The sequence below is a fragment of the Corythoichthys intestinalis genome, chromosome 15 (genome assembly GCF_030265065.1).
Source record: "Corythoichthys intestinalis isolate RoL2023-P3 chromosome 15, ASM3026506v1, whole genome shotgun sequence".
In the NCBI taxonomy this organism is placed as follows: Eukaryota; Metazoa; Chordata; class Actinopteri; order Syngnathiformes; family Syngnathidae; genus Corythoichthys; species Corythoichthys intestinalis.
The window spans coordinates 4,489,284-4,515,104 of NC_080409.1; the positions used below are offsets into that span (position 1 = coordinate 4,489,284).

The window sequence follows — 25,821 nt, forward strand, 5'->3', positions numbered from 1 at the left end:
CAGAATCCTGAACCTAACCAGAAAAATGAAACGTCTAATCAAGGGACATCTCATATAAATGACCTTCACGTGAAAGACGGTTGCTCAAAGTATTTATGAGCGGCCACTTCCTGGAAATACTAGGCTTTTATTTATTTTATTCTCCACAAATACTAAAAAGTTGTTGTTTTTTTCTTCAATTTACTAAACAAGATTCCTTCAGCTGGGATCATTGGTGAAAGTGGATAGATTTTTTTTGTGTGCAGAAACTCCCTGACATAAAAGTCGCCACGGAGCAAGCCAACCACCGAAATGTAAAGAAAACTGCTTTTGGCACTGTTAACGCACAATAAATCACAACAAATTTTACACATGCATTAAGCTTCTGCATGTAACAAGCAAAGGCGTAGGTAAGGTCTCAACATTGGTAGGGACTATATAACAGCATAACCTGCATTTACACTTTTTTCTGGGGACGGGACATAAATGATCATTGCAAAATAAATCTGTATTGACTCATACTAACCTTCATGGGTATTGGTGATACACCGTTCGATTTAAACCTTTGTTTTCAAAAACTACTAAAGAAACATTTTGAAAACTTCCAGAATAAATGTCTGGATTTTATCAGCAAATTTAAAGTGCAATATTTGAACACAAATTATATGAACATACACAAGAAATACAAACCTATAAGTGGGTTAGCCTTAGTTTTCTACATTTCTTAGTTTAAATAACGTTAGCAGTAAGAAACATACTGGAGGAGTTCGAGAAATTCACACAGATAAATGTTATGCTAATTCTGATGTAGGTCGGACTTTCAGTAGCAAAATTAGTGGTGAGTTCTCCACCTCCACAACATTGACGTCTTTTTACATTACTTACAGTAGCTGCTGCTGGCGTTAAAAAAACTTTTAATATCCCTCGTTTTCGAAGGGGGCGGAGGCGGCATGTTGTATTTCTGTCGGGCTGTGAATGCGTGTGTGTGGGGGGGTCAAGTCATCAACCGATCAAATGTGTGTTTGAGGGAAAAAAATGAACTGGCACATTCAGCAAGTTAAAAGGGATCAATGTAAGTCTGAACATAATGAAAGTACCGTAATTCACTTAATAATGTTCGGGTCAATTATGTCCTTACGAGACATGGGAAGACAATCTAAATTACTGTGGATATATAACTGTCATCATATAATGCAAATACGGTTGCTTACAAGTTGGTGGGGACAATTTCAGCAGTCTGAAAAGTTCGTAGCGTTATGTCCCTACCGTCCCTATGCAAACCTACGCCCTTGGTAACAGGTCATACATGACAAAGTGATTGTCATTCAGAATTGTATTTTTTCAATGATGTGCAAAATAACAATGAAGAAAAACACCAGTAACCCAACCTCCATCTCCTGATTTTTATTTGTCCTCATTTCCACAGATATGAATGGAAAACCTCAATTTCTAATACAGTACTTTAAAATGAAATAAAAACATCGGATTTATGTTTTCATTTTTTTTTTTTACAAGGACAGTGCATATTAACATTAAATCTCATTGCAAAATATGCAGGAATTAGCCAAAAAGCTAGTTTTCATCTGTAATCCTCGGCAGGATGTACATTGGCACCCTGGAAATAGTATTTTATTAATAATATTTGCATTATAAAATGCACAGTAGAGAGCATTACAAAATCATCATGGTAAAAAATAAACAAACAAAAAAAGAACAACGAAAGGCAGAACAGTACAAAGTTCCAAAGAACAGGAGGCTGTGTGAAGGTTCAGTGCTGACAGGTCTGACAACTAAGGAGCCAACGTTTTAACTGAAGCGAAATAAACTGTAACTGGTGATTTCTCTGATTGATTTGTGAATACTATTCCACACTTTTGAGGTTTTAACCAGTGGTGAAAGTGGCTAGAATTTCTTGCTGGAACTCCCTAACATGAAGGTTGCCACGGAGCCAGAAATCTTTTTTTTTTTTTTTAAATTTATTATGTCATTATCGAAATGCAAAGAAAACTGCTTTGGCACAGTTGTTCCTATAACACATTAAAACTGATTTTCATTCAATGATTTGCTAAATAAAAGTTAACAAAATCAGAAGTAACCCCAACCGTCATCTCGTAATTTTTATTTTCCCTAATTTCCTCACATTTAAATGCAAAATCTCAATTTTAATTATAAGAACATAGGATGTACACTGCTGGCCAAAAGTATTGGCACCCCTGCAATTCTGTCAGATAATGCTCAATTTCTCCCAGAAAATGAATGCAATTGCAAATGCTTTGGTAGTAATATCTTCATTTATTTTATAATGAATTTATTTATAAAATATAATCAAACATCGACAGCAGTCACTCACAAAGTTACTCATTATTTGGGTATTCTTTTCACCAAATATTTTTTTACTTTTATCTGAGTACATTTTTTGGATGGCTACTTTTACCTGACTATTTTTATTTGGAAGGAAAACTACTCTTACTTGAGTAACATTTTTGGCTACTCTACCCACCTCTGTTTTATGTCCTTCTGAGTCCAAATGTGCACATTAACATGGAAGATGTTCTGAACCTACCCATCAGAGCAAATAAGATAAAATAAAATAGAATAAAATCAAATAAGCTCCCAGGTTTGTTTTGAAAGGTTTATAAAATTGTAGTGGGATCAGCGATGTGCATAGGCGGATTTACTTTCAGGCGAAGTAGGCCTTAGGGCCCCAACCTGTAGGGGGCCCCCAACCAGCTGCCCTTACCCCAACAAGCAAGAGCTTGGGCCACCGGAGCCAACAGCACCCCCAACTATTCGTCATGTATAATTATGCCAGCATACCAAACAAACAAATAACAAAACAAAAAAGAAAGCCATTTCATGCATTTATATTATCTCTCCCACACACACACACACTACAATGCACTGTTTCACGACGACGGACTGCGTATCAGTCGCTTAGCTTCATTTAGCACCGTTTAGCTTAGTTTAGCTCCGTTTAGCATCGTTTAGCTCCCCTTAGCTGTGCGTTAGCTTCACTTAGCTCTCCCGCGTTTTTCACGCCACTAAGCTAACTATTTTTACAGCTCACTTGCTACTTTGCACATCGGCTATCGTTTATTTCGAACAAATGAGCGAACGTGCTCTCCATGAGAGCCAAAGTGCAGTGAGGGAGAAGTTCAGAACAGGCCGCTAATGCCTCTTTTAACTTTCTTCTTCTTCTTCACACCGAACATAAAATACACCACAGCACACCCTGTGGCAAAACAATGCAGTACAGTTCCAATCCAATAACACTCAAGAGCTGGTTAACAGCATTTGCTAACAAAAAACAAATTAAATCTATTAGTGAATTCACAAGCAATGACGAAGAATGTTTTTTTTACGGAGTGTAAAGCTTTCGGTCAGCGGTTTAGCGAACGTACAGTACTGTGCAAAAGTTTTAGGCAGGACACCTAACTTATATATATATTTTTTAATTATTAAATTTATTAGGATCATGGAAGCTTCCACTTGGGGAAAATATATACATACAGTATATCCTGTATATACAGTACATAATATAATAAAAATATACAGTACTGTGCAAAGGTTTTAGGCAGGTGTCCTGCCTAAAACTTTTGCACAGTACTGTACCTCCGGTGAACATTTCAAAATAAAAGCAAATCATGTTCGTCATATAAATAACGATTTCTGGAGTTAATCCCACATACTTCAGAATTAATATTATAATACGTTGAGTAAATACTACAGAATACAGATTCTACACTAAGAATAGCTTTCAAATGACACTCTTTATGGCAAATATGACTGGCAATGAAAAATTATTATAATTATTACACTACTATTATATATATTAGTATACTATAATAATAATAATGATGCTGGAATTTTTTTTTGAAAGAATTGTTTTTGAATAATGTTGGAAAGGCAAAGTCAGTGTTCTGAATCTGTTTACTTTCCATTCTTTTGCACTAGTAAATGCTATCAGCATTTAACCTCATTGTTTATTTGTGATTAATTATTGTTATTTACCTGATTATTTGTACTTTAATAAAGAATTTAAGTGTTCCAAAATGGTTTCGTGAATTAATTAGCATCAACAAAAATTTCATTGCTAAATTAGTAAAAAAAAAAAAAAAGAAAGAAAACTATTCGATTAGTCGACTAATCGTAAAACTAGTGAGCTGGCTAATCAGGAGAAAATTTGTCGTTTAGGACAGCCCTAGTGTACTGGAACATATTTCCTCCACACCCTTCTCACCTTTTAAACCCCTGACCCATGAAGAGGGCCCCTGGATATGTTCGCCTTAGGCCCCAAAATTGCCAAGTCCACCACTGGCGATGTGTATGGTCTGCAGAAAAGACAGGAGGCAGAGCTGGAAATGTCAGAAGTGAAGATGCTGAGGTTCTCTTTGGGGGTGACCAGGATGATGGATAGTGTTATGTCGCTCCTTTTTATGTCTCAATGTAAACACTTTTACATTGACACTTAGCTACGCAGACACAGCTGGCTGGTGCACACTTTTTCATTTATTTATTTCTCTTTGCTTCCTACTTCCCATAATCAACATGTAAAACATGGACAACTGATACCATCTTGTGGTAAAATCGTGAATAACAAGTACATACATAACACAGGATCAAGAATGAGCATATCAGAGGGATAGTGCATGTTAGGGGATTTGAAGATAAAGCCAGAGAGGCCAGACTGAGATGGTTTTGACATGTCCAGAGGAGAGATATTGGAAAAAGGATGCTGAATTTATATATGTCAGGCAGGAAGTCTAGAGAACGACCAGGTTTATGGATGTAATGAAAGAGGACATGACGGTAGCTGGTGTAAGAGCAGATGATGCAGAGGAAAGGGTTCAATGGAGACAACTGATTCGCTTTGGCAACCCTTGAAGGGAAAAGCAGAAAAGAAAAGAAGAATTATCAATTGATTTGATCAAATTTTATTTTTCATTATCAAAATGTCAAAAAATATACCTTGCGTGTATTTTTGCAATTTGGATGTGACTTTTTTTTTTTTAATTCAGGCAAATTGATCCGCTTTAAGTCTTTTCAGTTACAAACAAAACAGTGTTAATAAAGTTATACAGTGATCCTTCGCGCTTCAAATTTCACGCCCTCAGTCCATCGCAGATTTTTTAAAATAAAAATTAAATGAATGCTCATCGCGTAGTCTCACTCTCCCTCCTTCCCTCCCCCCCACTCTCTGCTCTTTGTTGGTCTGCAGTGAACTTGAGTTGCATATTTAAGTTAACGATGATTGTAAGACGTTTATTGTTCGCTCTTGCCAGTAAAGTGAACTTCAGAGCGCCGCATTCATCAAGCATCATTTAACTTGTTAAACATTTGCAGTGGCAACTTCTTGTTAATGAGCTGCTTGAGCACATTTGAGTGGACTCACTCAATGAAGCATTTAATAAAGCCAAGTAAGATGTTTAAAACATTATAATTATTACATTTGAAGTTCTTTACAACCATCCATCCATCCATCCATCCATCCATCCATCCATCCATCCATCCATCCATCCATCCATCCATCCATCCATCCATCCATCCATCCATCCATCCATCCATCCATCCATCCATCCATCCATCCATCCATCCATCCATCCATCCATCCATCCACATTAAAGTTTTACTTATACTTAAATTATACTTTGGGGGGAAAAAGGGATAAAACGTCTTCTATGTATCTCTTTCCAATGCTAACCTGAATAAATACAATCGAACACAAACACACACACACACACACGCACGCACGCACGCACGCACACACACACACACACACACACACACAAAAAATATATACAGTTCCTTGCAAAAGTATTCGGCCCCCTTGAATCTTTCAACCTTTCGCCACATTTCAGGCTTCAAACATAAAGATATGAAATTTAATTTTTTTGTCAAGAATCAACAACAAGTGGGACACAATCGTGAAGTGGAACAACATTTATAGGATAATTTAAACTTTTTTAACAAATAAAAAACTGAAAAGTGGGGCGTGCAATATTATTCGGCCCCTTTACTTTCAGTGCAGCAAACTCACTCCAGAGGTTCAGTGAGGATCTCTGAATGATCCAATGTTATCCTAAATGACCGATGATGATAAATAGAATCCACCTGTGTGTAATCAAGTCTCCGTATAAATGCACCTGCTCTGTGATAGTCTCAGGGTTCTATTTAAAGTGCAGAGAGCATTACGAAAACCAAGGAACACACCAGGTAGGTCCGAGATACTGTTGTGGAGAAGTTTAAAGCCGGATTTGGATACAAAAAGATTTCCCAAGCTTTAAACATCTCAAGGAACACTGTGCAAGCCATCATATTGAAATGGAAGGAGCATCAGACCACTGCAAATCTACCAAGACCCGGCCGTCCTTCCAAACTTTCTTCTCAAACAAGGAGAAAACTGATCAGAGATGCAGCCAAGAGGCCCGAGATCACTCTGGATGAACTGCAGAGATCTACAGCTGAGGTGGGAGAGTCTGTCCATAGGACAACAATCAGTCGTACACTGCACAAATCTGGCCTTTATGGAAGAGTGGCAAGAAGAAAGACATTTCTCAAAGATATCCATGAAAAGTCTCGTTTAAAGTTTGCCACAAGCCACCTGGGAGACACACCAAACATGTGGAAGAAGGTGCTCTGGTCAGATGAAACCAAAATTGAACTTTTTGGCCACAATGCAAAACGATATGTTTGGCGTAAAAGCAACACAGCTCATCACCCTGAACACACCATCCCCATTGTCAAACATGGTGGTGGCAGCATCATGGTTTGGGCCTGCTTTTCTTCAGCAGGGACAGGGAAGATGGTTAAAATTGACGGGAAGATGGATGCAGCCAAATACAGGAACATTCTGGAAGAAAACCTGTTGGTATCTGCACAAGACCTGAGACTGGGACAGAGATTTATCTTCCAACAGGACAATGATCCAAAACATAAAGTCAAATCTACAATGGAATGGTTCAAAAATAAACGTATCCAGGTGTTAGAATGGCCAAGTCAAAGTCCAGACCTGAATCCAATCGAGAATCTGTGGAAAGAGCTGAAGACTGCTGTTCACAAACACTCTCCATCCAACCTCACTGAGCTCGAGCTGTTTTGCAAGGAAGAATGGGCAAGAATGTCAGTCTCTCGATGTGCAAAACTGATAGAAACATACCCCAAGCGACTCGCAGCTGTAATTGGAGCAAAAGGTGGTGCTACAAAGTAACGCAAGGGGGCCGAAGAATATTGCACGCCCCACTTTTCAGTTTTTTATTTGTTAAAAAAGTTTAAATTATCCAATCAATTTTGTTCCACTTCACGATTGTGTCCCACTTGTTGTTGATTCTTGACAAAAAATTTAAATTTTATATCTTTATGTTTGAAGCCTGAAATGTGGCGAAAGGTTGCAAGGTTCAAGGGGGCCGAATACTTTTGCAAGGCACTGTATATATATTTTTTTTAGGGGATGTGCTACTTCATGGTTTTTCACTTATCGTGGCAAGTTCTGGTCCACATTAACCGCTAAAAACGAGGGATCTTCTGTACTTTATTGTAAATTGATCAAAATTACTTTTTTTAATATTAAAAAGGACACAATGTAATGCAGAGGTGTACTGATAATAATACGTTTATAGACAAGTGAGACTATTTTCAATGGTAACATAGTGTTGGGGGGCTCGTATTTTCAATGGTGGCAGAGAGTTGGGGGGCACGAAAACTTTGCCTTCCTTCCCTTGGGGCGAAAAAGAAAATTATTGCTTTGCTTTAAAATGACTGAACACAACATCTCACCCTCACGCACAGTCTCTTGACCAATGAAATGGCACTGACATAGCATATACAGATGCCGTGCAGCAGAGGAGATTTTGACAATGTTTAGTACGATGGCCTCCTCCGTGAGTCATCACCTTATCGTGGTGGAGGGGTTTGCGTGTCCCAATGATCCTCGGAGCTATGTTGTCTGGGGCTTTAAGCCCCTGGCAGGGTCACCCATGGCAAACAGGTCCTAGGTGAGGGGCCAGACAAAGCATGACTCACAAGACCCCTTATGATGAATAATATTAATGGACTCAGGTTTCCCTTGCCCGGACGCGGGTTACCAGGGCCCCCCTCTGGAGCCAGGCCTGGAGGTGGGGCTCGAAAGCAAGCGTCTGGTGGCCGGGCCTGTCCCCATGGGGCCCGGCCGGGCACAGCCCGAAAAGGCAACATGGGTTCCCCTTCCCATGGGCTCACCACCTGTGGGAGGGGCCAAAGGGGTCGGGTGCGCAGAGAGTTGGGCAGCAGCCAAAGGCGGGGGCCTTGGCGGTCCAACCCCCAGCTGCAGAAGCTAACTCTTGGGACATGGAATGTCACCTCTCTGGCAGGGAAGGACCCTGAGCTGGTGGGTGAGGCAGAGAAATTCCGACTAGATATAGTCGGACTCTCCTCCACACACAGCTTGGGTTCTGGTACCAATCCTTTCGAGAGGGGTTGGACTCTCTTCCACTCTGGAGTTGCCCACGGTGAGAGGCGCCGAGCAGGTGTGGGCATACTTATTGCCCCCCGGCTTGGTGCCTGTACGTTGGGGTTTACCCCGGTAGACGAGAGGGTAGCCTCCCTCCGCCTTCGGGTGGGGGGACGGGTTCTGACTGTTGTTTGCGCTTATGCGCCAAACAGCAACTCAGAATACCCACCCTTTTTGGAGTCCTTGGAGGGTGTGCTGGAAAGCGCCCCCTCTGGGGACTCCCTCGTTCTACTGGGGGACTTCAACGCTCACGTGGGCAATGACAGTGAGACCTGGAGGGGCGTGATTGGGAGGAACGGCCCCCCCCGATCGGAATCAGAGTGGTGTTCTGTTATTGGACTTCTGTGCTCGTCACGGTTTGTCCATAACGAACACCATGTTCAAACATAGAGATGTCCATATGTGCACTTGGCACCAGGACACCCTAGGCCGCAGTTCAATGATCGACTTTGTAATCGTGTCATCGGACTTGCGGCCACATGTTTTGGACACTGGGGTGAAGAGAGGGGCGGAGCTGTCAACTGATCACCACCTGGTGGTGTGTTGGCTCCGATGGCGGGGGAAGTTGCTGGCCAGACCTGGCAGGCCCAAACGTATTGTGAAGGTCTGCTGGGAACGTCTGGCAGAATCCCTTGTCAGAAAGAGTTTCAACACCCACCTCCGGCAGAACTTCTCCTTTGTCCCGGGGGAGGTGGGGGACATCGAGTCCGAGTGGGCAATGTTCCGCACCTCCATTGTTGAGGCGGCAGATCGGAGCTGTGGCCATAAGGTGGTTGGTGCCTGTCGTGGCGGCAATCCCCGAACCAGCTGGTGGACACCAGCGGTAAGAGATGTCGTCAAGCTGAAGAAGGAGGCCTATCGGGCCTTTTTGGCCTGTGGGACTCCGGAGGCAGCTGACAGGTACCGGCTGGCCAAGCAGACTGCGGCTTTGGCGGTCGCCGAGGCAAAAACTCGGACATGGGAGGAGTTCGGTGAAGCCATGGAAAACGACTTCCGGACGGCTTCGGGGAAATTCTGGTCCACCATCCGGCGTCTGAGGAGAGGGAAGCAGTGCACTATTAACACTGTGTAGTGAAGATGGTGTACTGCTGACCTCGACTCGGGACGTCGTGAGTCGGTGGAGAGAATACTTCGAAGCCCTCCTCAATTCCACCGATACGCCTTCCTTTGAGGAAGCAGAGTCTGGGGACTCTGAGGTGGGCTCTTCGATCTCTTGGGTTGAAGTCACTGAGGCGGTTGGTAAGCTCCTCGGTGGCAAGGCCCCGGGGATAGATGAGATCCGCCCGGAGTTCCTAAAGGCTCTGGATGTGGTAGGGCTGTCATGGCTGACACGCCTCTACAACATCGCGTGGACATCGGGGACAGTGCCTCTGGATTGGCAGACCGGGGTGGTGGTCCCCCTTTTTAAAAAGGGGGACCGGAGGGTGTGTTCCAATTATAGGGGAATCACACTCCTCAGCCTCCCCGGTAAAGTCTATTCAGGGGTGCTGGAGAGGAGGGTCCGTCGGGAAGTCGAATCTCGGATTCAGGAGGAGCAGTGTGGTTTTCGTCCCGGCCGTGGAACAGTGGACCAGCTCTACACCCTAAGCAGGGTCCTCGAGGGTGCATGGGAGTTCGCCCAACCACTCTACATGTGTTTTGTGGATTTGGAGAAGGCGTTCGACCGTGTGCCTAGGGGAATCCTGTGGAGGGTGATCCGGGAGTATGGGGTACTGAGCCCCTTGGTAAGGGCTGTTCGGTCCCTATACGACCGGTGTCAGAGTCTGGTCCGCATTGCCGGCAGTAAGTCGAATTCGTTCCCAGTGAGGATCGGACTCCGCCAAGGCTGCCCTTTGTCACCGATTCTGTTCATAATTTTTATGGACAGAATTTCTAGGCGCAGCCGAAGCGTTGAAGGTTTCCGGTTTGGTGGCCTCAGCATTGCATCTTTGCTTTTTGCAGATGATGTGGTGCTGTTGGCTTCATCAAGCCATGACCTCCAACTCTCACTGGGGCGGTTCGCAGCCGAATGTGAAGCGGTTGGGATGAAGATCAGCACCTCCAAATCCGAGACCATGGTCCTCAGCCGGAAAAGGGTGGCATGCCCTCTCCGGGTCGGGGATGAGATCCTGCCCCAAGTGGAGGAGTTCAAGTATCTTGGGGTCTTGTTCACGAGTGAGGGTAGGAGGGAGCGGGAGATTGACAGGCGGATCGGTGCAGCGTCTGCAGTGATGCGGACTCTGCACCGGTCCGTTGTGGTGAAGAAGGAGCTGAGCCAAAAGGCGAAGCTCTCGATTCACCAGTCGATCTACGTTCCTACCCTCATCTATGGTCACGAGCTGTGGGTCGTGACCGAAAGAACAAGATCCCGGATACAAGCGGCCGAAATGAGTTTCCTCTGCAGGGTGTCCGGGCTCTCCCTTAGAGATAGGGTGAGAAGCTCGGTCATCCGGGAGGGGCTTGGTGTCGAGCCGCTACTCCTCCGCGTTGAGAGGAGCCAGTTGAGGTGGCTCGGGCATCTTGTTCGGATGCCTCCTGGATGCCTCCCTGGAGAGGTGTTCCGGGCATGTCCCACCGGCGGGAGGCCCCGGGGTCGACCCAGGACACGCTGGAGACACTATGTCACTTGGCTGGCCTGGGAACGCCTTGGAATCCCGCCGGAGGAGCTGGCTGAAGTGGCTGGGGAGAGGGAAGTCTGGGCTTCCCTGCTAAAGCTGCTGCCTCCGCGACCCGACCTCGGACTAAGCGGAAGATAATGGATGGATGGATGGATGGATGGATAGTACGATGGCCGAGAGGTGTCAGACCAAATGCAAAGTCCAAACACTTTGCAAATAGAAAAAGCACGAACCCCAATTGCAAATGCTTTGCAAAAGAAAAAAAGCACGGATGCAAACTGCCACAACACGATCCCCAGTTCCTAAAGCGTGATCGCAAATTGGCAAAAGCACGAACCCCAATTGCCACAACACGGCAGCAAATGGCTCGCAGCACGAATGCAAATTGCCACAACACAATCCCCAATTCCTAAAGCGCGATTGCAAATTGGCAAAAGCACAAACGCCAATTGCCACAACACGACAGCAAATGGCTCGCAGCACGACCGCAAAAGGCTCGCAAGACAATTGCAAAGACGATGACCCAGAATTAAAATAAATAAATAAATAAAATAAATAAAACAAATAAATAAATAAAGACGTCACTTTGTATATTGCTATATGTGCTTTGTGACCATCTCTACGGGCCTCCGTAAAGTTGCCCCCCCCATCAGACGCAAATTTATATAAGAAAAAGCTACGAGTGACGTCCCTACTCGAAATTAATATCTCAATAAAAGCATAATACTGTATCTACAAAACCGTTGCAGCTCAAACGATTAACATAATTTTTATATAAATTTGCGTCTGTCTAATGGGGGGGGGGGGGCAACTTTACGGAGGCCCGTTGAGATGGTCACAAAGCACATATAACAATATAAAAAGTGACGTCCTTTTTATTATTATTATTATTATTATTATTAGTATTATTATTATTAGTATTATTATTATTAACTTCTGGGTCATCGTCTTTGCAACAAAATAATTAAAACAATTTCATAACATAAAAATTCGTTAGATGCACAGCAATTTTAAAATGATAAAATAATCTGTATATATTTTGATAATAATAATTCTATAAATGACAACATTAAAATCATATTTTTTTATCACTCATTAATAAGGGTGTAACGGTAGACAAAAATCTCGGTTCGGTACATACCTCGGTTTTGAGGTCACGGTTCGGTTCATTTTCGGTACAGTAAGAAAACAAAATGCAAGATATAAATGTGCTAGTTGTTTATTACACACTTTTGTGCTTTCAACAATAGGAACAGTAGCCTATACAAAGCTAGAATTCTGCTCAAAAAGTAGCGGGTATTTAAAGATAATAATCCAACAACAATTTGCCTTTCAGACCCAGCGTATTGGTCAGGTTTCTTTCTGAAAGAAAGTAGAAAAAAGAAGTCCTGTGCTAAAGAGAAAAGCAATCCCAATGACAAAGATTTTAACATGTATTTTACAAATGGAATGCCTCAATGAAAAATATTTTTTTTTCTTATGAACGGTTTTCAAAACCTTTATTGGTGGATTTTCTCAAGTTAAAGTGCCACACAGAAATTAATAAATTTAATTGTGTAAGCAGGGTCTGTGTATTATTCTTATTATTCAATTGCAGGTGTTTTAGCTAATTCCAATTTATTTTATTTAAATGGGCTATTATTTATTTTATTATGTGTTTATATTTTACAAATGTGATGTAGTATTCATTTATAGTGTATATTTTATGTTGTATAACTTTAGTTCCTATGTGAATATTAGTTCCTACTTGTTTTGCTGTGGTAGGAGGGTTTTGTATTGAACACGGGGCCGTGTTGGTTACTATTATAGCAGAGAAGACAACTGTAAATCAACAAAGACAAGTCAACTGTTCCCCGATCTACCACTCAAGAGATCTGATGGACTCAAAAAGTGGGTTTCGATTGCATATTAGTTTGAAAATCGACCGGATCCACCGTATTTTTACACGAGTGACTTCCGGTCTGCTAGCTAGTAGTATTGACGCAGGAGGGCCGCGTCTCGCGTCAAATAATAAACTCTGCCGTTCTTTTCGCGTGCATCGCGTTGAGCGGCTTCTGGGACGCGTCTAACACGCGGCCGCACTGCGACTGGTGTGCATTGGCTGATTGACTTTAACGCCTGCATTTCATTGCGTTCTCGCGGCGGCCACGTTGTCGCGCCGTTGACGTTTCTTACTGTCCTACCGTGTTGGTCCTCATTATAGTAGAGAAGATGGAGGAAATATAATCTACACAAAGAAACTGTAACCCGATCGACTCACAGCCTCGAAAAGTTACATTACGTCCGAAACTCATTCGGTACGCCTCCGTTCCGAACCGAGCAACAAGTACCGAAACGGTTCAATACGAATACATGTACCGTTACACCCTTACTCATTAATATTTTTTTGTTATTATTATTCATTCTTATTTCAAGAATTAATTTTGTCCACCCCAAAATGGATCCTTCAATTCATTCGTTGATTTTATTTTAAATAATTTCTATATTTTGTAAATGCCCATCGCAAAACACGTGTGTGCAACAAATAACAAATCAAAAGCGGGAGACACGTTGAGGAATCATTGCTGTTTCCCTAATAAGAAACATAATGTATGCCATAAACGGCAACACACCTTATTTGGAGCTTAGGCCACAGTCGTACTGTCCAATTTGGATTTTTTGTGTGGCGTGGCTCAGCGGTAGAGTAGTTGTCCCTCAACCCAGAGGTTGTGGGTTCGATTCTCTGCCCTGATGAACTTGCCTAAATATCCTTGAGCAAGATACTGGACCCCACATTGCCCCTGGTGCTGCGTCACCAGTAGGTGGATGGCAATGTAGTGTAAAGCGCTTTGAGCACCTTGAAAGGTGGAAAAGCACCACAAAAGTATCACATCCTTTACCATTCATATTGTATTAACAAAAGCAGCTTCTATAGCTGAATGGAGCACACATCAGTAATGTGAAACGCATGTGCACAGAACATCTCACACATTGTGTTTACAAAAGTAAGTGTGGTGCTATTTGGTGGGCTCGATCATCACCAGGGGCGTCACTTTTCACAATTACGTCAGCAAACAGTGAAAGTGGCAGGCAGGATGTCAGCGATGTCGCTGTGCATTAGTGTTAGCACTTAGCTTGAACTAAGCTTTTACGCAGGACACAGGCTTGACCACAGTCATAAAAAAATAAAATGAAGAAAATATGAGCCTGATAATGCTCAATTTTCTTTCTGTGCGCCAAATAAGCAATATTTCAGTATTGCTTACATGGCCGAGTAGGGGCAGACTGACGCACACACATAAGGCTTATGCATACCTTTCAAGTTGTACGGTTTTGGCGTAATTTGTACAAGTGAGCACTGATTTTTAAATGTGTACGGCGTAAGTTCGAAATCTGTACGTTTTCGTGCATTACGTTTTTTTTTCTCCGTTCGTATTTTGTCACCGTTTCGGCAATGAGACAATGTGCGTTACTATGCGTTACTACGTTGGTTGAATGACGCGAGAAAAGTCAGGGACACGGAGAAAAAAGAGCGGGAGTGGAAGTGGGGGAGTTGTGACGCCGTTGCAAACGCGATGCTAAGCTAGGTGGCGTCAATAATTCCTAACTGTAGCCGACAGCCTACAAACTACGCCCACGTGATGCTACGCTAGACATCACATGTAGGCTATATGAACTAGGTGCGAAATGATACACTTGCCGGCGTTGGTAAACAGCCACCATCTTAAAGCAGTAGACTTCTCAGAAAGGCTCGGTTGTCGTGAACCTTCCTAGCGAACCTAAGTAACCTTTTATCTAAAATACTCCAAAATCGGCAAAATATTGACTTGAATCTATCTTTAAATGATTAAACAGTTTTAAAACTTTCACATGTCGAAAGTAGACAGAAGGGAACTAATGCAAAAACGGGAGCAATTTTAACAACTTAAACGGTTGATTCACAACATTAAATGACTTCCAAACATACCAAATGTTACTATGTTTTTTTTTTTTTTTTTTTAATGAAAAAAAAAAAAAACTTGAACGGTAACGCCAGTTACTTTGCCAAGTAACTAATTACTCTTACATTCAGGTAAGTGAGTTACTAACTCAATTACTTTTTGGGAGAAGTAATTTGTAACTGTGATTAATTAATTTTTTAAAGTAAGATTAACAACATTGGTCATAAAGATGCAGTCTGCAGAATGAAAAGTGACGAAAACGGAGATTTGTGCCAATTTGTTGCCGAACACAATTTGCCTGCAACTATTGCTGATCACTTCTCAGAATTAGCTAAAGAAATGTTCCCTGACTCAAACATTGCATCGGTACATTCATTTTATCAATTGACCTTTTTAATTTATAATTGGACACACTAACGAACTACCTTCATGTCAAACTGAATTGCGAGCTGAAGTACAGCCATCAAAAGACATGACAGAAATTGCCAAAAGTGCTACATACAATTATAATAAAAGTCACTGTTAAATTTTAGTAATGAAGTTCAGCTTTATTGTCAAATATGCATATACGTAGAACATACAGCACAGATGAAATTGCTTTCCACTCTCCCCACGTGCAAACATGCGTATAAAAACACAGCGCATAAAAAAATAAAGAAATAATAATAATACATAAAAATAATAATAAATAACAAAAAGACTATGTACAAACAAAATGAATATAATTTAAAAATGTAATATGGTGCAAAGATGTGTACAAAAGTGGCTTGAAGTTAGGTAGTGCATTTTCAAAAGAGAAAGAAATAGCAGCTGTATATAACAGTCCAGAGTGAATATTAAAGTACGCTAGTGCATTGGACGGCAGGGGTTGATGGAAGGGGGGTTACCTCATTTGGCAGAAGGTTGAGGAGTACGAAGGGGTAGTGCAGGGCGGGAGTTCAGAGCCCTGACAGCCTGGTGAAAGAAGCTGTCCTTGAGCCTGCTGTTTCTGGCCCGAAGACTCCACAGTCTTCTCCCCGACGGCAGCAAGCTGAAGAGGCTGTGGGATGGGCGGGTGGGGTCACCCGCAATCCTGGTGGCTTTGTGGATGAGGCGGGAGTTGTAGATATCCAGGAGGGGCGTGAGGCGGGCACCGATGACCTTCTCAGCTGCTCTCACGATGCGCTGCAAGGTCTTGCGGCAGGCCACAGTAGAGGTTCCATACCACACGGTAATGCAGCTGGTCAGGATATTCTCGATAGTGCCCCTGTAGAATGAGAGCATGATGGGGGCCGGGGCTCTTGCTTTCCTGAGTTTACGGAGGAAATACAGGCGCTGATGGGCTTTTTTGGCCAGTGACGCGATGTTCTGACTCCAGGAGAGGTCCTCACTGATGTGGAGGACCCAGGAACTTGGTGCTGCTCACCCTCTCCACTGCAGCACCGTTGATCGTAAGTGGGGCGTGCTGGGTGTGCGCTCTCCTGAAGTCGACAACAATCTCTTTGGTCTTCTCCACATTCAGGTGGAGATTGTTGTCCTTGCACCACAAGGCCAGCCTGCTCACCTCACTCCTGTAGGCTGTCTCATCGCCGTTATTGATGAGACCCACCACAGTTGTGTCGTCCGCAAACTTTATGAAGATGTTGGAGCTGGATGACTGGGTGCAGTCGTGGGTCAGCAGAGAGAAAAGGGGGGGGCTCAGCACACATCCTTGGGGGACCCCAGTGTTCATTGTGATGGTGCTGGAGATGTTATTGCCAACCCGGACTGCCTGTCGTCTCTCTGTCAGGAAATCTAACAGCCAGTTACACAGGGAAGCGTTGAGGCCTAGCTGGTCTAGTTTGTGGATGAGCTTATTGTGTTAAATGCTGAGCTGAAGACCATAAACAGCATTCTGACGTGGGGGTCTTTGGTCTCTAGATGGGTGAGGGCTGAGTGGAGGGCCATTGAGATGGCGTCGTCGGTTGAGCGATTTGGCCGATATGCAAACTGTAAGGGGTCCAGGGCGGGGGGGAGGGCGGATTTGATGTGCGTCATGACTAACCGCTCGAAGCACTTCATGATGATGGGAGTGAGTGCCACCGGGCTGTAGTCATTGTAGCTGGTGGGAGACGACTTCTTCGGAACTGGGATGATGGTGGTGGCTTTGAGGGATGAGGGGACAACGGCGTGGCTCAGAGAAGTGTTGAAGATGTCGGTGAAGACATCTGTGAGCTCCACAGCACAGTCTCTCAGAACACGACCAGGGATGTTATCGGGACCTGAGGCTTTCCGGACATTAGTCCCTCTGAGTGATTACCTCACGCTGTCTGTGGATAATGTCAGCACCTGGTCGTCGGGAGAAGGAGGGGACTTCCGCGCCGTGGTGGAGTTGTCTGCCTCAAAGCGGGCGAAGAAGTCATTGAGAGCAGCAGAGAGATGGAGCTGTCGCAGGTCTGCGGAGATGATTTATAGTCCGTAATGGTCTGGATCCCCCGCCACAGGTTCCTGGTGTCTCTGCTGTCGTTGAAGCGATCGGCAATCCTCCTGGAGTACTGTCTCTTGGCCAATCTGATGCCACGTGACAGGTTGGCCCTGGCTGTTCTTAGGCTCACCTCGTCCCCAGCTCCGAAGGCAGCATTCCGAGCCCTCAGTAGCCTGTGGACCTCTCCAGTTAGCCATGGCTTCTGGTTGGCCCGGATAATGATGTTCTTGGTGACTGTGACATCCTCCATACATTTCCTCATGTAGGACGTGACAGTGTCCGTGTACTCCTGGAGGTCAATATTGTTATTGTAAGTAGCTGCTTGTCTGAATACACTCCAGTTAGTGGTGGAAAAACAGTCCTGGAGTGCCTCTGATGACCCTTCTGGCCACACCCGCACCTGCTTAGTAGCTGGCTTAGAGACTTTAACCACTGGCCTGTATGCTGGCATTAGCATGACAGTGGTGTGGTCTGAGGCCCCAAGGTGGGGGAGGGGGAAGGCTTTATAGGCTCCTTTGTGAGCAGTGTAAACATTGTCCAGTGTATTGGTGCCTCTTGTGGCCATGGAGTTGTGGAAACACGCTCTTGGTTGAAATCATGATGTAGCTGAAGATATTGATTGTTCTTTGATTGCGCCAGGTTATATGTGACAATATTACCAATAAATTCATGTTGTTTTAAAAATTGAGTTTTATTTTTGTGTCATGTTGCACGCTATATAAAGCGTTGTAAGATTAGTCACCAATTTGTAAGGGCATACTCTACTATTTTTAAGATTGCCAATGGCCTCGGGTTGACAGATTTGCTTATGTGCATGCGTCATGCACGCGCAGTGCATGCGTTCTATCAATCTATACAAACTTTGCATATAAGACTGAATGGGGATTATTAATGTCTGTTATTTGTATCCTCTTTTTGGAAACCAAAATATGATCACCCTGGAATGACAAACTGTCAGCATGTGGAGTCATTTGTTTTGATGCTTCTGCGCATGCGGGTCAGTTTGCTCAGCGTGTGTCGGACTGCGAATTAATGTGCATGCGTAATACTTGAACAGGCTCAATGGACAAAGGCCATCTGAACGGGGACGCCCCCAAAAAAACAGATATGACAAAAAATCGGAATTGTGCATTAAGACCTGTAGTATGAACCTAGCCTAATTAACACCACGACAACCACCACCATTTTCCAATTCCTGCACTCTGTGACAAAAGACTCATCTCATATAATTATCCAGGGTCAAGCAGGATCAGCGTGAGCTTGTGTCCCCCTCAATTTTAGTGACCAGTTTACGTACAGAAGTGGAATAAAGCAGATGGAGTCACAGATTTCCATTGACCATCTCCTGAATCTTTCCCTTAAGGATAAAACGCTTTTGAGAAAGAATCATCAAAGGCATTCGGCGTCAAGTGTCCATCAGTGTGTGTGCATTTGTGTGCGTGTGTGTGAATCAGCTGACATGCTTTGTATTAATTTGGCAGCACAGCTGAACGGAAGATGATTAAATGTTTTAACAGTATCCAAGCATGGATTAAGTATTGGGTAGGTGTACATGTCGTGTCCTATTTGCTTTCTCTCTAAGCATCTCTAATGCACTACAACAGCTGGCATCATTTCAACACACTTTCGCAGATGGAACAGGATGTTGGCACAGCAGTAGTTATCATCCTCTTATGCAGCACTGCCACTCGCTCTTTGCAAGGTTTTGTGGGATTTTTTTCTGGATGTTCTTTGTTTTTATTCAAAACAGCGTAAGAAGTCTGCAGCGTATGGAGGGCAGGGTAAAACATTTTTTGTTTTTCAAATAATAATAACAATTTTATTTATTCTGCAAACTGGTTCAATGTACTGCAGTTGCCTTTATCAATTGTCTTTTAAAAAATTACAAAAATGCACTATATCTCAAAAAGGCAGTTCTGGAGAACTAGTTGACATGAAAATATTAAGTAAATGTTTCGCCTAGTGAGGGGCGTTTCTTGTTCAAACCTGTTTGTCATATACAGTATTTAAATACAGTATGATCATTTAGTTTAATGTTACATTTCTTACTTTATGCTCTCGAAAAATTTTAGTTACGTTACATGCAAGTTTATGTCATGTATTGAAACATCAGATTTTAGTTGTAATGGATCCACAACTGGGAGGAAATGGATATAACCTATTGCCTTCTCTAAAATCTAATTTAGAATAAAACGACGATGGCTCCTTTGCTGGGCTGCGGGAGGAAGGATGGGCTGCGCTGCCCTCCGCCCGCCCTCCCTCCCGGGCTGGCTGGGTGGGGGCTGTGGCCCTGGGTTGGCGCCCGCGTGGCGTCTCCGCTCGTCTGCGGGTCGGTCGCCAACGGGCTTACACTCACAAGGGATTCACACGATTACTGGGTTCTAGATCACAGAGCTGATTTGTGTACACTCTACCCCTTATAGACTCCCCCACCCCATCCCCTTCTTTCCCTGGTCAACAGGCCCCCCACATGGTGTCAACCGGAAATACATCTAGCTGACGATAGCACCAACATATTAACAGTGTAGGCATTCAATGTACAGCCCCTGACAAAAGCCGTGTCGCTTATCCAAATTGTAGAAACAATTGCTAATAGCCTGACTTATTCAACTGGTTTCAGAAATGGCTCATATGAAAGCTAAGACCCTCCCAAATGATGTTAAATGTACGAAAATATATTTGTTTCACTGAAAAAAGATTTATCATTTAATGAAGACATAAAGGTCAAATTTTGACACGACAAAGGTTTTGTCGCCTACAGAAAGTAGTGTGAAAATTGAACAAAAAATGTGCTTCAAATACAAAAATATGTTACATGTAAGGGTGTAAAGGTACATGTAATAGTAATGAACCATTTCGGTACGTGGTAGTCAGTTCGGAACGGACGCGTACCGAACGAGTTTTTGACGTAATATAACCCTTACTTTTCGAGGCTGTGAGTCGATCAGGTTACAGTTTCTTTGTGTAGATTATATTTACTCCCTCTTCTCTACTATAATGAGGACCAACACGGTAGGACAGTCCAGAAACGTCAAAGGCGCGACAACGTGGCCGCCGCGAGAACGCAATTAGAGTCAATCAGCCAATGCACACCAGTCGCAGTGCGGCCGCGTGTTAGATGCGTCCCAGAAGCCGCTCAACGCGACGCACGCGAAAAGAACAGCAGAGTTTATTATTTGACGCGAGACGCAGCCCTCCTGCGTCAATACTACTAGCTAGGATCGGGCCGGAAGTCACTCGTGTAATAATACGGTGGTTCTGGTCGATTTTCAAACTAATATGCAATCGTAACCTACTTTTTGAGTCCATCAGATCTCTTGAGTGGTAGATCGGGGCACAGTTGACTTGTCTTTGTTGATTTACTGCTGTCTTCTCTTCTATAATAATAACCAACACGGCCCCGTGTTCAATACAAAACACTCCTACCCAAATAAAACAAGTAGGAACTAATATTCACATAGGAACTAAAGTTATACAACATAAAATATACAATATAAATGAATACTACATCACATTTGTAAAATATAAACACGTCATAAAATGAACAATAGCCCATTTAAATAAAATAAATTGAAATGAGCTAAAACACCTGTAATTAAATAATAAGAATAATACAAACATCCTGCTTACACAATTAAATTTATTAATTTCTGTGTGGCGCTTTAACTTGAGAAAAACCACCAATAAAGCTTTTGAAAACCGTTCGTAAGAAAAAAAAAAATTTTCATTGAGGCATTTCATTTGTAAAATACACGTTAAAATCTTTGTCATTGGGATTGCGTTTCTCTTTAGCACAGGACTTCTTTTTTCTTCTTTCTTTCAGAAAGAAAGCTGACCAATACGTGGGGTCTGAAAGGCAAATTTTTGTTGGATTGTCTTTAAATACCCGCTACTTTTTGAGCAGAATTCTAGCTTTGTATAGGCTAATGTTCCTATTGCTGAAAGCACGAAAGTGTGTAATAAACAACTAGCACATTTATATTTCGCATTTTGTTTTTTTCCTGTACCGAAAATAAACCAAACCGTGACCTCAAAACCGAGGTACTTACCGAACCGAGATTTTTGTGTACCCTTACACCCCTAGTTACATAACATAAGCGAATTAAGTAGTGGTGCTGTGAGATCCAAATTTAATATTTTGTATGACTTCCATGGGCTTTGGCAAGGATTCTTACAATTTATTCATGAAGTCATCAGGAACATCAAAGAAAGCAGTCTTGCATGCCTCCCAGAGTTCATCAACATTCTTGGGTTTCGTCTTCCATGCTTCCTATTTCATCTTGCCCCAGACATGCTCAATGATGTTCATCTCTGGTGACTGGGCTGGCCAGTCCTGGAGGAACTTGATCTTCTTTGCCTTGAGAAAATTTGAGGTAGAGATATAATTATGCGATGGAGCACCATCCTGCTGCAGAATGTCTCCCTTTTTCTGGTTAGGAATGTAAGAGACTGCTAATATTTGTTGATATTTCAGACTATTTATGTTGCCTTCCACCCTGCAGATCTCTCGCACACCCCATTCTGGATGCAACTCCAGACCATGATTTTGCCACCCCCAAACATCACTGTTTTCTGAATAAATCTCGGATCCATGTGGGCTCCAGTAGGTCTCCTGTAATATTTGTGGCAACTGTGGTGTAATTCAATGGAAGATTCATCTGAAAAATCCACCTTTTACAACAAAACAGTGAAGTTGAAATGAATAATTAAAAGTCAGGTTATTAGTCAGGTTATATTTAAAAGTCAGGTTATTAGCAATTGTTTCTACAAAATGGACTTTTGTCAGGGACTGTAATTGTTTCGGTGGTTTTAGTTAAAGCCGACACTGTCTCACTCACTTTGTGATTTTGACAAAGATCTGATCACATTTGATGGTGATTTTGTGCAGAAATGTGAGAAATTCCAAAAGGTTCGGATACTTTTTCTACCACTGTAAGACAAATGGGAAAGTGGATGAACAGTTGTAGTTTGCAAGAAAGTACTGCATGACAAATCAATGAAATAGGAACAATCCAATGTTTAAACTGTTAAAAGAAAATACAAATATAGGTGCGCATTTCTTCTTCTAGCGGAAAAAACTTGTTTTATTTGCACAAACCCACATTTTCTTCATTAATGTATCTTTTTAAAGTTCAAAGTTTCTTTGTAACTACAAAAATGGAACGAACTGGTTACATTCCAGGTGTTAAGATGAAATTTGTTCATTTAATTAGATTTATCTATTTCATTGGCCGTTGGTTGAGCTCATGTGCACGCACAATAAGTTGCTATTACAATGGGTTAACTTATAATGGGTCAATTTTTTGCATAATGGACTTTAATGTAATTAATTTATAATGATATCTATTTATATCTAATGTAACAAAATACTGTATATCACTCTGTAGTAAATACAGATACAATACTGGATACTACTTTCCTTATACAGTACACATGTACTGTATTTTTGGCACCCTGAACCCTTCTAGCAGACATTTAAGGATATTTTTAGTCTTTACCTTGCTCTGATATTGAATGGATTAAATGGAAATGTTTTCAGAAAGAAAAGAAGACTGTAAATTTAAATGTACATATCATGACGTTGAAGTAAAAAGTTTACTAACCATTCAATATTCTTACAGTTCCTTGGCCACCAGACAGTATTACATCAGGCTGCTGTCTTGGGAAATAGTGAAGCCATCGCAGCTCTAATTCAAGCTGGCTGTGCACTAGACCTCCAAAACAGAGTGAGTTGCGTTTATTGCACAGTAAACATTGACATTCAGAAGCCACAATTTATGTCTGATTAAATCGTTTTCTGGATTCATTTGAGGACGGCAACACTGCTCTGCATGAAGTTTCGTGGCATGGTTTCCTTAAATGTGTGAAATTGCTGATCAAAGCAGGAGCTAATTTACACATAAAAAATAAGGTATGTTTTTTTTTGTTTTGTTTTTTGTAGGGGGTAGAAGGGAAAGGGGCGAACAGAAAGAACAAGGGGGATGGTGATGAAAAAAAAAACAAAAACAAAAAAAACGATTGAATATACTGTATAAATGCTATCTGGTTATACTTAGAGTTACAAGCTTATTACGACTTCAGTTACTGCAGGGACACCATGCGTTGAGTGAATACACCTAATGACCAATGAGACAGAAAGAAGACAAGAAAGGTTCAGGTATGACAGAGAGAGTGCGCAAGAAATGCCAATGTTGTGCGCTGGTTAACCCAGTAATACAGTACCAACTCACTAAACCAAAAGTGCAGATGTCTGAACACATGTAATAAGACTAGCTTGGATTTTTCATATTACCACAAACACAATATACATAAAGACTTAATTCACTCTTCATTCAATTCAAAGACTTGGAAAAAGTACGAAAGCTGTACAGCATACAAACAGGAAGGATTGTCTCAAGAGTGATTTGTTCGAGGATTCAAGGTAATTATTATATTTTTCGTACAATGCATGCATTTTGAAACGTTGTGAAAAAAATCAATGGGAGAAATTAGCCTGTACTGCATTGGCATCAGAGTTCACAATATTTACGTAAAATAAATGCTAACTGCCCTTTTTAAAAAAAAAAAAAAAATTCTGCTTTTAACCAAGAATCGAGACTGTTTTACGCCAATATCTAAAAAGAATTCGGGGATTTAGGCATTTATTCACATGAATTTTCACCGGATATGCTCTGTTTACATAAAATGGTCGCTAGCTACTTTCACTAACAGACTACCATTGTACTTCGACATATTTGCATAAAATAAATGCTAACTGCACAGTTTTTTGTTTTTTTTGGCTTTTAACCAAGAATCGAGCCTGTACGTCCATGTCTAGAATTTGGGGATTTAAGCATTTATTCACAAGAATTTTCACCGGAAAAGCTCTGTTTACATAAGGCAGCCGCTAGCTACATTATACTAACAGACTAGCATCGACTAGTTTCGACATATTTAAGTAAAATAAATACTAACTGCACGGGTTCTTTTTGCTTTTAATGAAGAATCGAGACTGTTTTACGTCCATATCTTTAAAGAATTCAGGAATTTAAGCATTTATTCACAAAAATTTTCAACTTTTCAATTTTCTGTGATTCCACTTTGACGACCTCGCCAACAATGCAGGCCCCCTATTTATCGGCCCCGCGCCCGTGTCCCGTCAATACGTTATGAAGTCTATGATATTTTCCTTTTTCGCCCTTCTTTTATCACAATACAGTGGGGCAAATAAGTATTAAGTCAACCACCAATCGTGCAAGTTCTCCTACTTGAAAAGATTAGAGAGGCCTGTAATTGTCAACATGGGTAAACCTCAAACATGAGAGACAGAATGTGGAAAAAAAAAAAAAAAACAGAAAATCACATTGTTTGATTTTTAAAGAATTTATTTCCAAATTAGAGTGGAAAATAAGTATTTGGTCACCTACAAACAAGCAAGATTTCTGGCTGTCAAAGAGGTCTAACTTCTTCTAACGAGGTCTAAGGAGGCTCCACTCGTTACATGTGTGTTAAAGGTACCTGTTTTAACTTATTATCGGTATAAAAGACACCTGTCCACATTCTCAGTCAGTCACACTCCAAACACTACTATGGCCAAGACCAAAGAGCTGTCGAAGGACACCAGAGACAAAATTGTAGACCTGCACCAGGCTGGGAAGACTGAATCTGCAATAGGTAAGACGCTTGGTGTAAAGAAATCAACTGTGGGAGCAATTATTACAAAATGGAGGACATACAAGACCATTTATAATCTCCCTCAAACTGGGGCTCCATGCAAGATCTCACCCCGTGGCGTCAAAATGATAACAAGAACGGTGAGCAAAAATCCCAGACCACACGGATGGACCTAGTGAATGACCTACAGAGAGCTGGCACCACAGTAACAAAGGCTACTATCAGTAACACAATGCGCCGGCAGGGACTCAAATTCTGCACTGCCAGACGTGTCCCTCTGCTGAAGTCAGTACACGTCCAAGCCCGTCTGCGGTTCAATAGAGAGCATTTGGATGATCCAGAAGAGGACTGGGAGAATGTGTTATGGTCAGATGAAACCAAAATAGAACTTTTTGGTAGAAACACAGGTTCTCGTGTTTGGAGGAGAAAGAATACTGAATTGCATCCAAAGAACACCATACCCACTGTGAAGCATGGGGGTGGAAACATCATGCTTTGGGGCTGTTTTTCTGCAAAGGGACCAGGACGACTGATCTGTGTAAAGGAAAGAATGAATGGGGCCATGTATCGAGAGATTTTGAGTGAAAATCTCCTTCCATCAGCAAGGGCATTGAAGATGAGACGTAGCTGGGTCTTTCAGCATGACAATGATCCCAAACACACGGCAACAAAGGAGTGGCTTCGTTAGATGCATTTCAAAGTCCTGGAGTGGCCTAGCCAGTCTCCAGATCTCAACCCCATAGA

At 42.3% G+C, this 25,821-nt stretch overlaps 1 protein-coding gene across 1 annotated transcript in view; it reads left to right on the forward strand.

Annotated features, from left to right (window-relative positions):
• The first annotated feature begins 19,068 nt into the window (after nucleotides 1–19,068).
• Nucleotides 19,069–25,821, forward strand: part of ankrd6a (ankyrin repeat domain 6a) — a 45,819-nt gene continuing 39,066 nt past the window's right edge. The window contains exons 1-3 of the mRNA XM_057860314.1: nucleotides 19,069–19,205; nucleotides 23,046–23,150; nucleotides 23,237–23,335. Coding sequence (XP_057716297.1) covers nucleotides 19,098–19,205; nucleotides 23,046–23,150; nucleotides 23,237–23,335 — 312 coding nt within the window. The 5' untranslated portion in view covers nucleotides 19,069–19,097. The remainder of the gene's footprint in view (nucleotides 19,206–23,045; nucleotides 23,151–23,236; nucleotides 23,336–25,821) is intronic.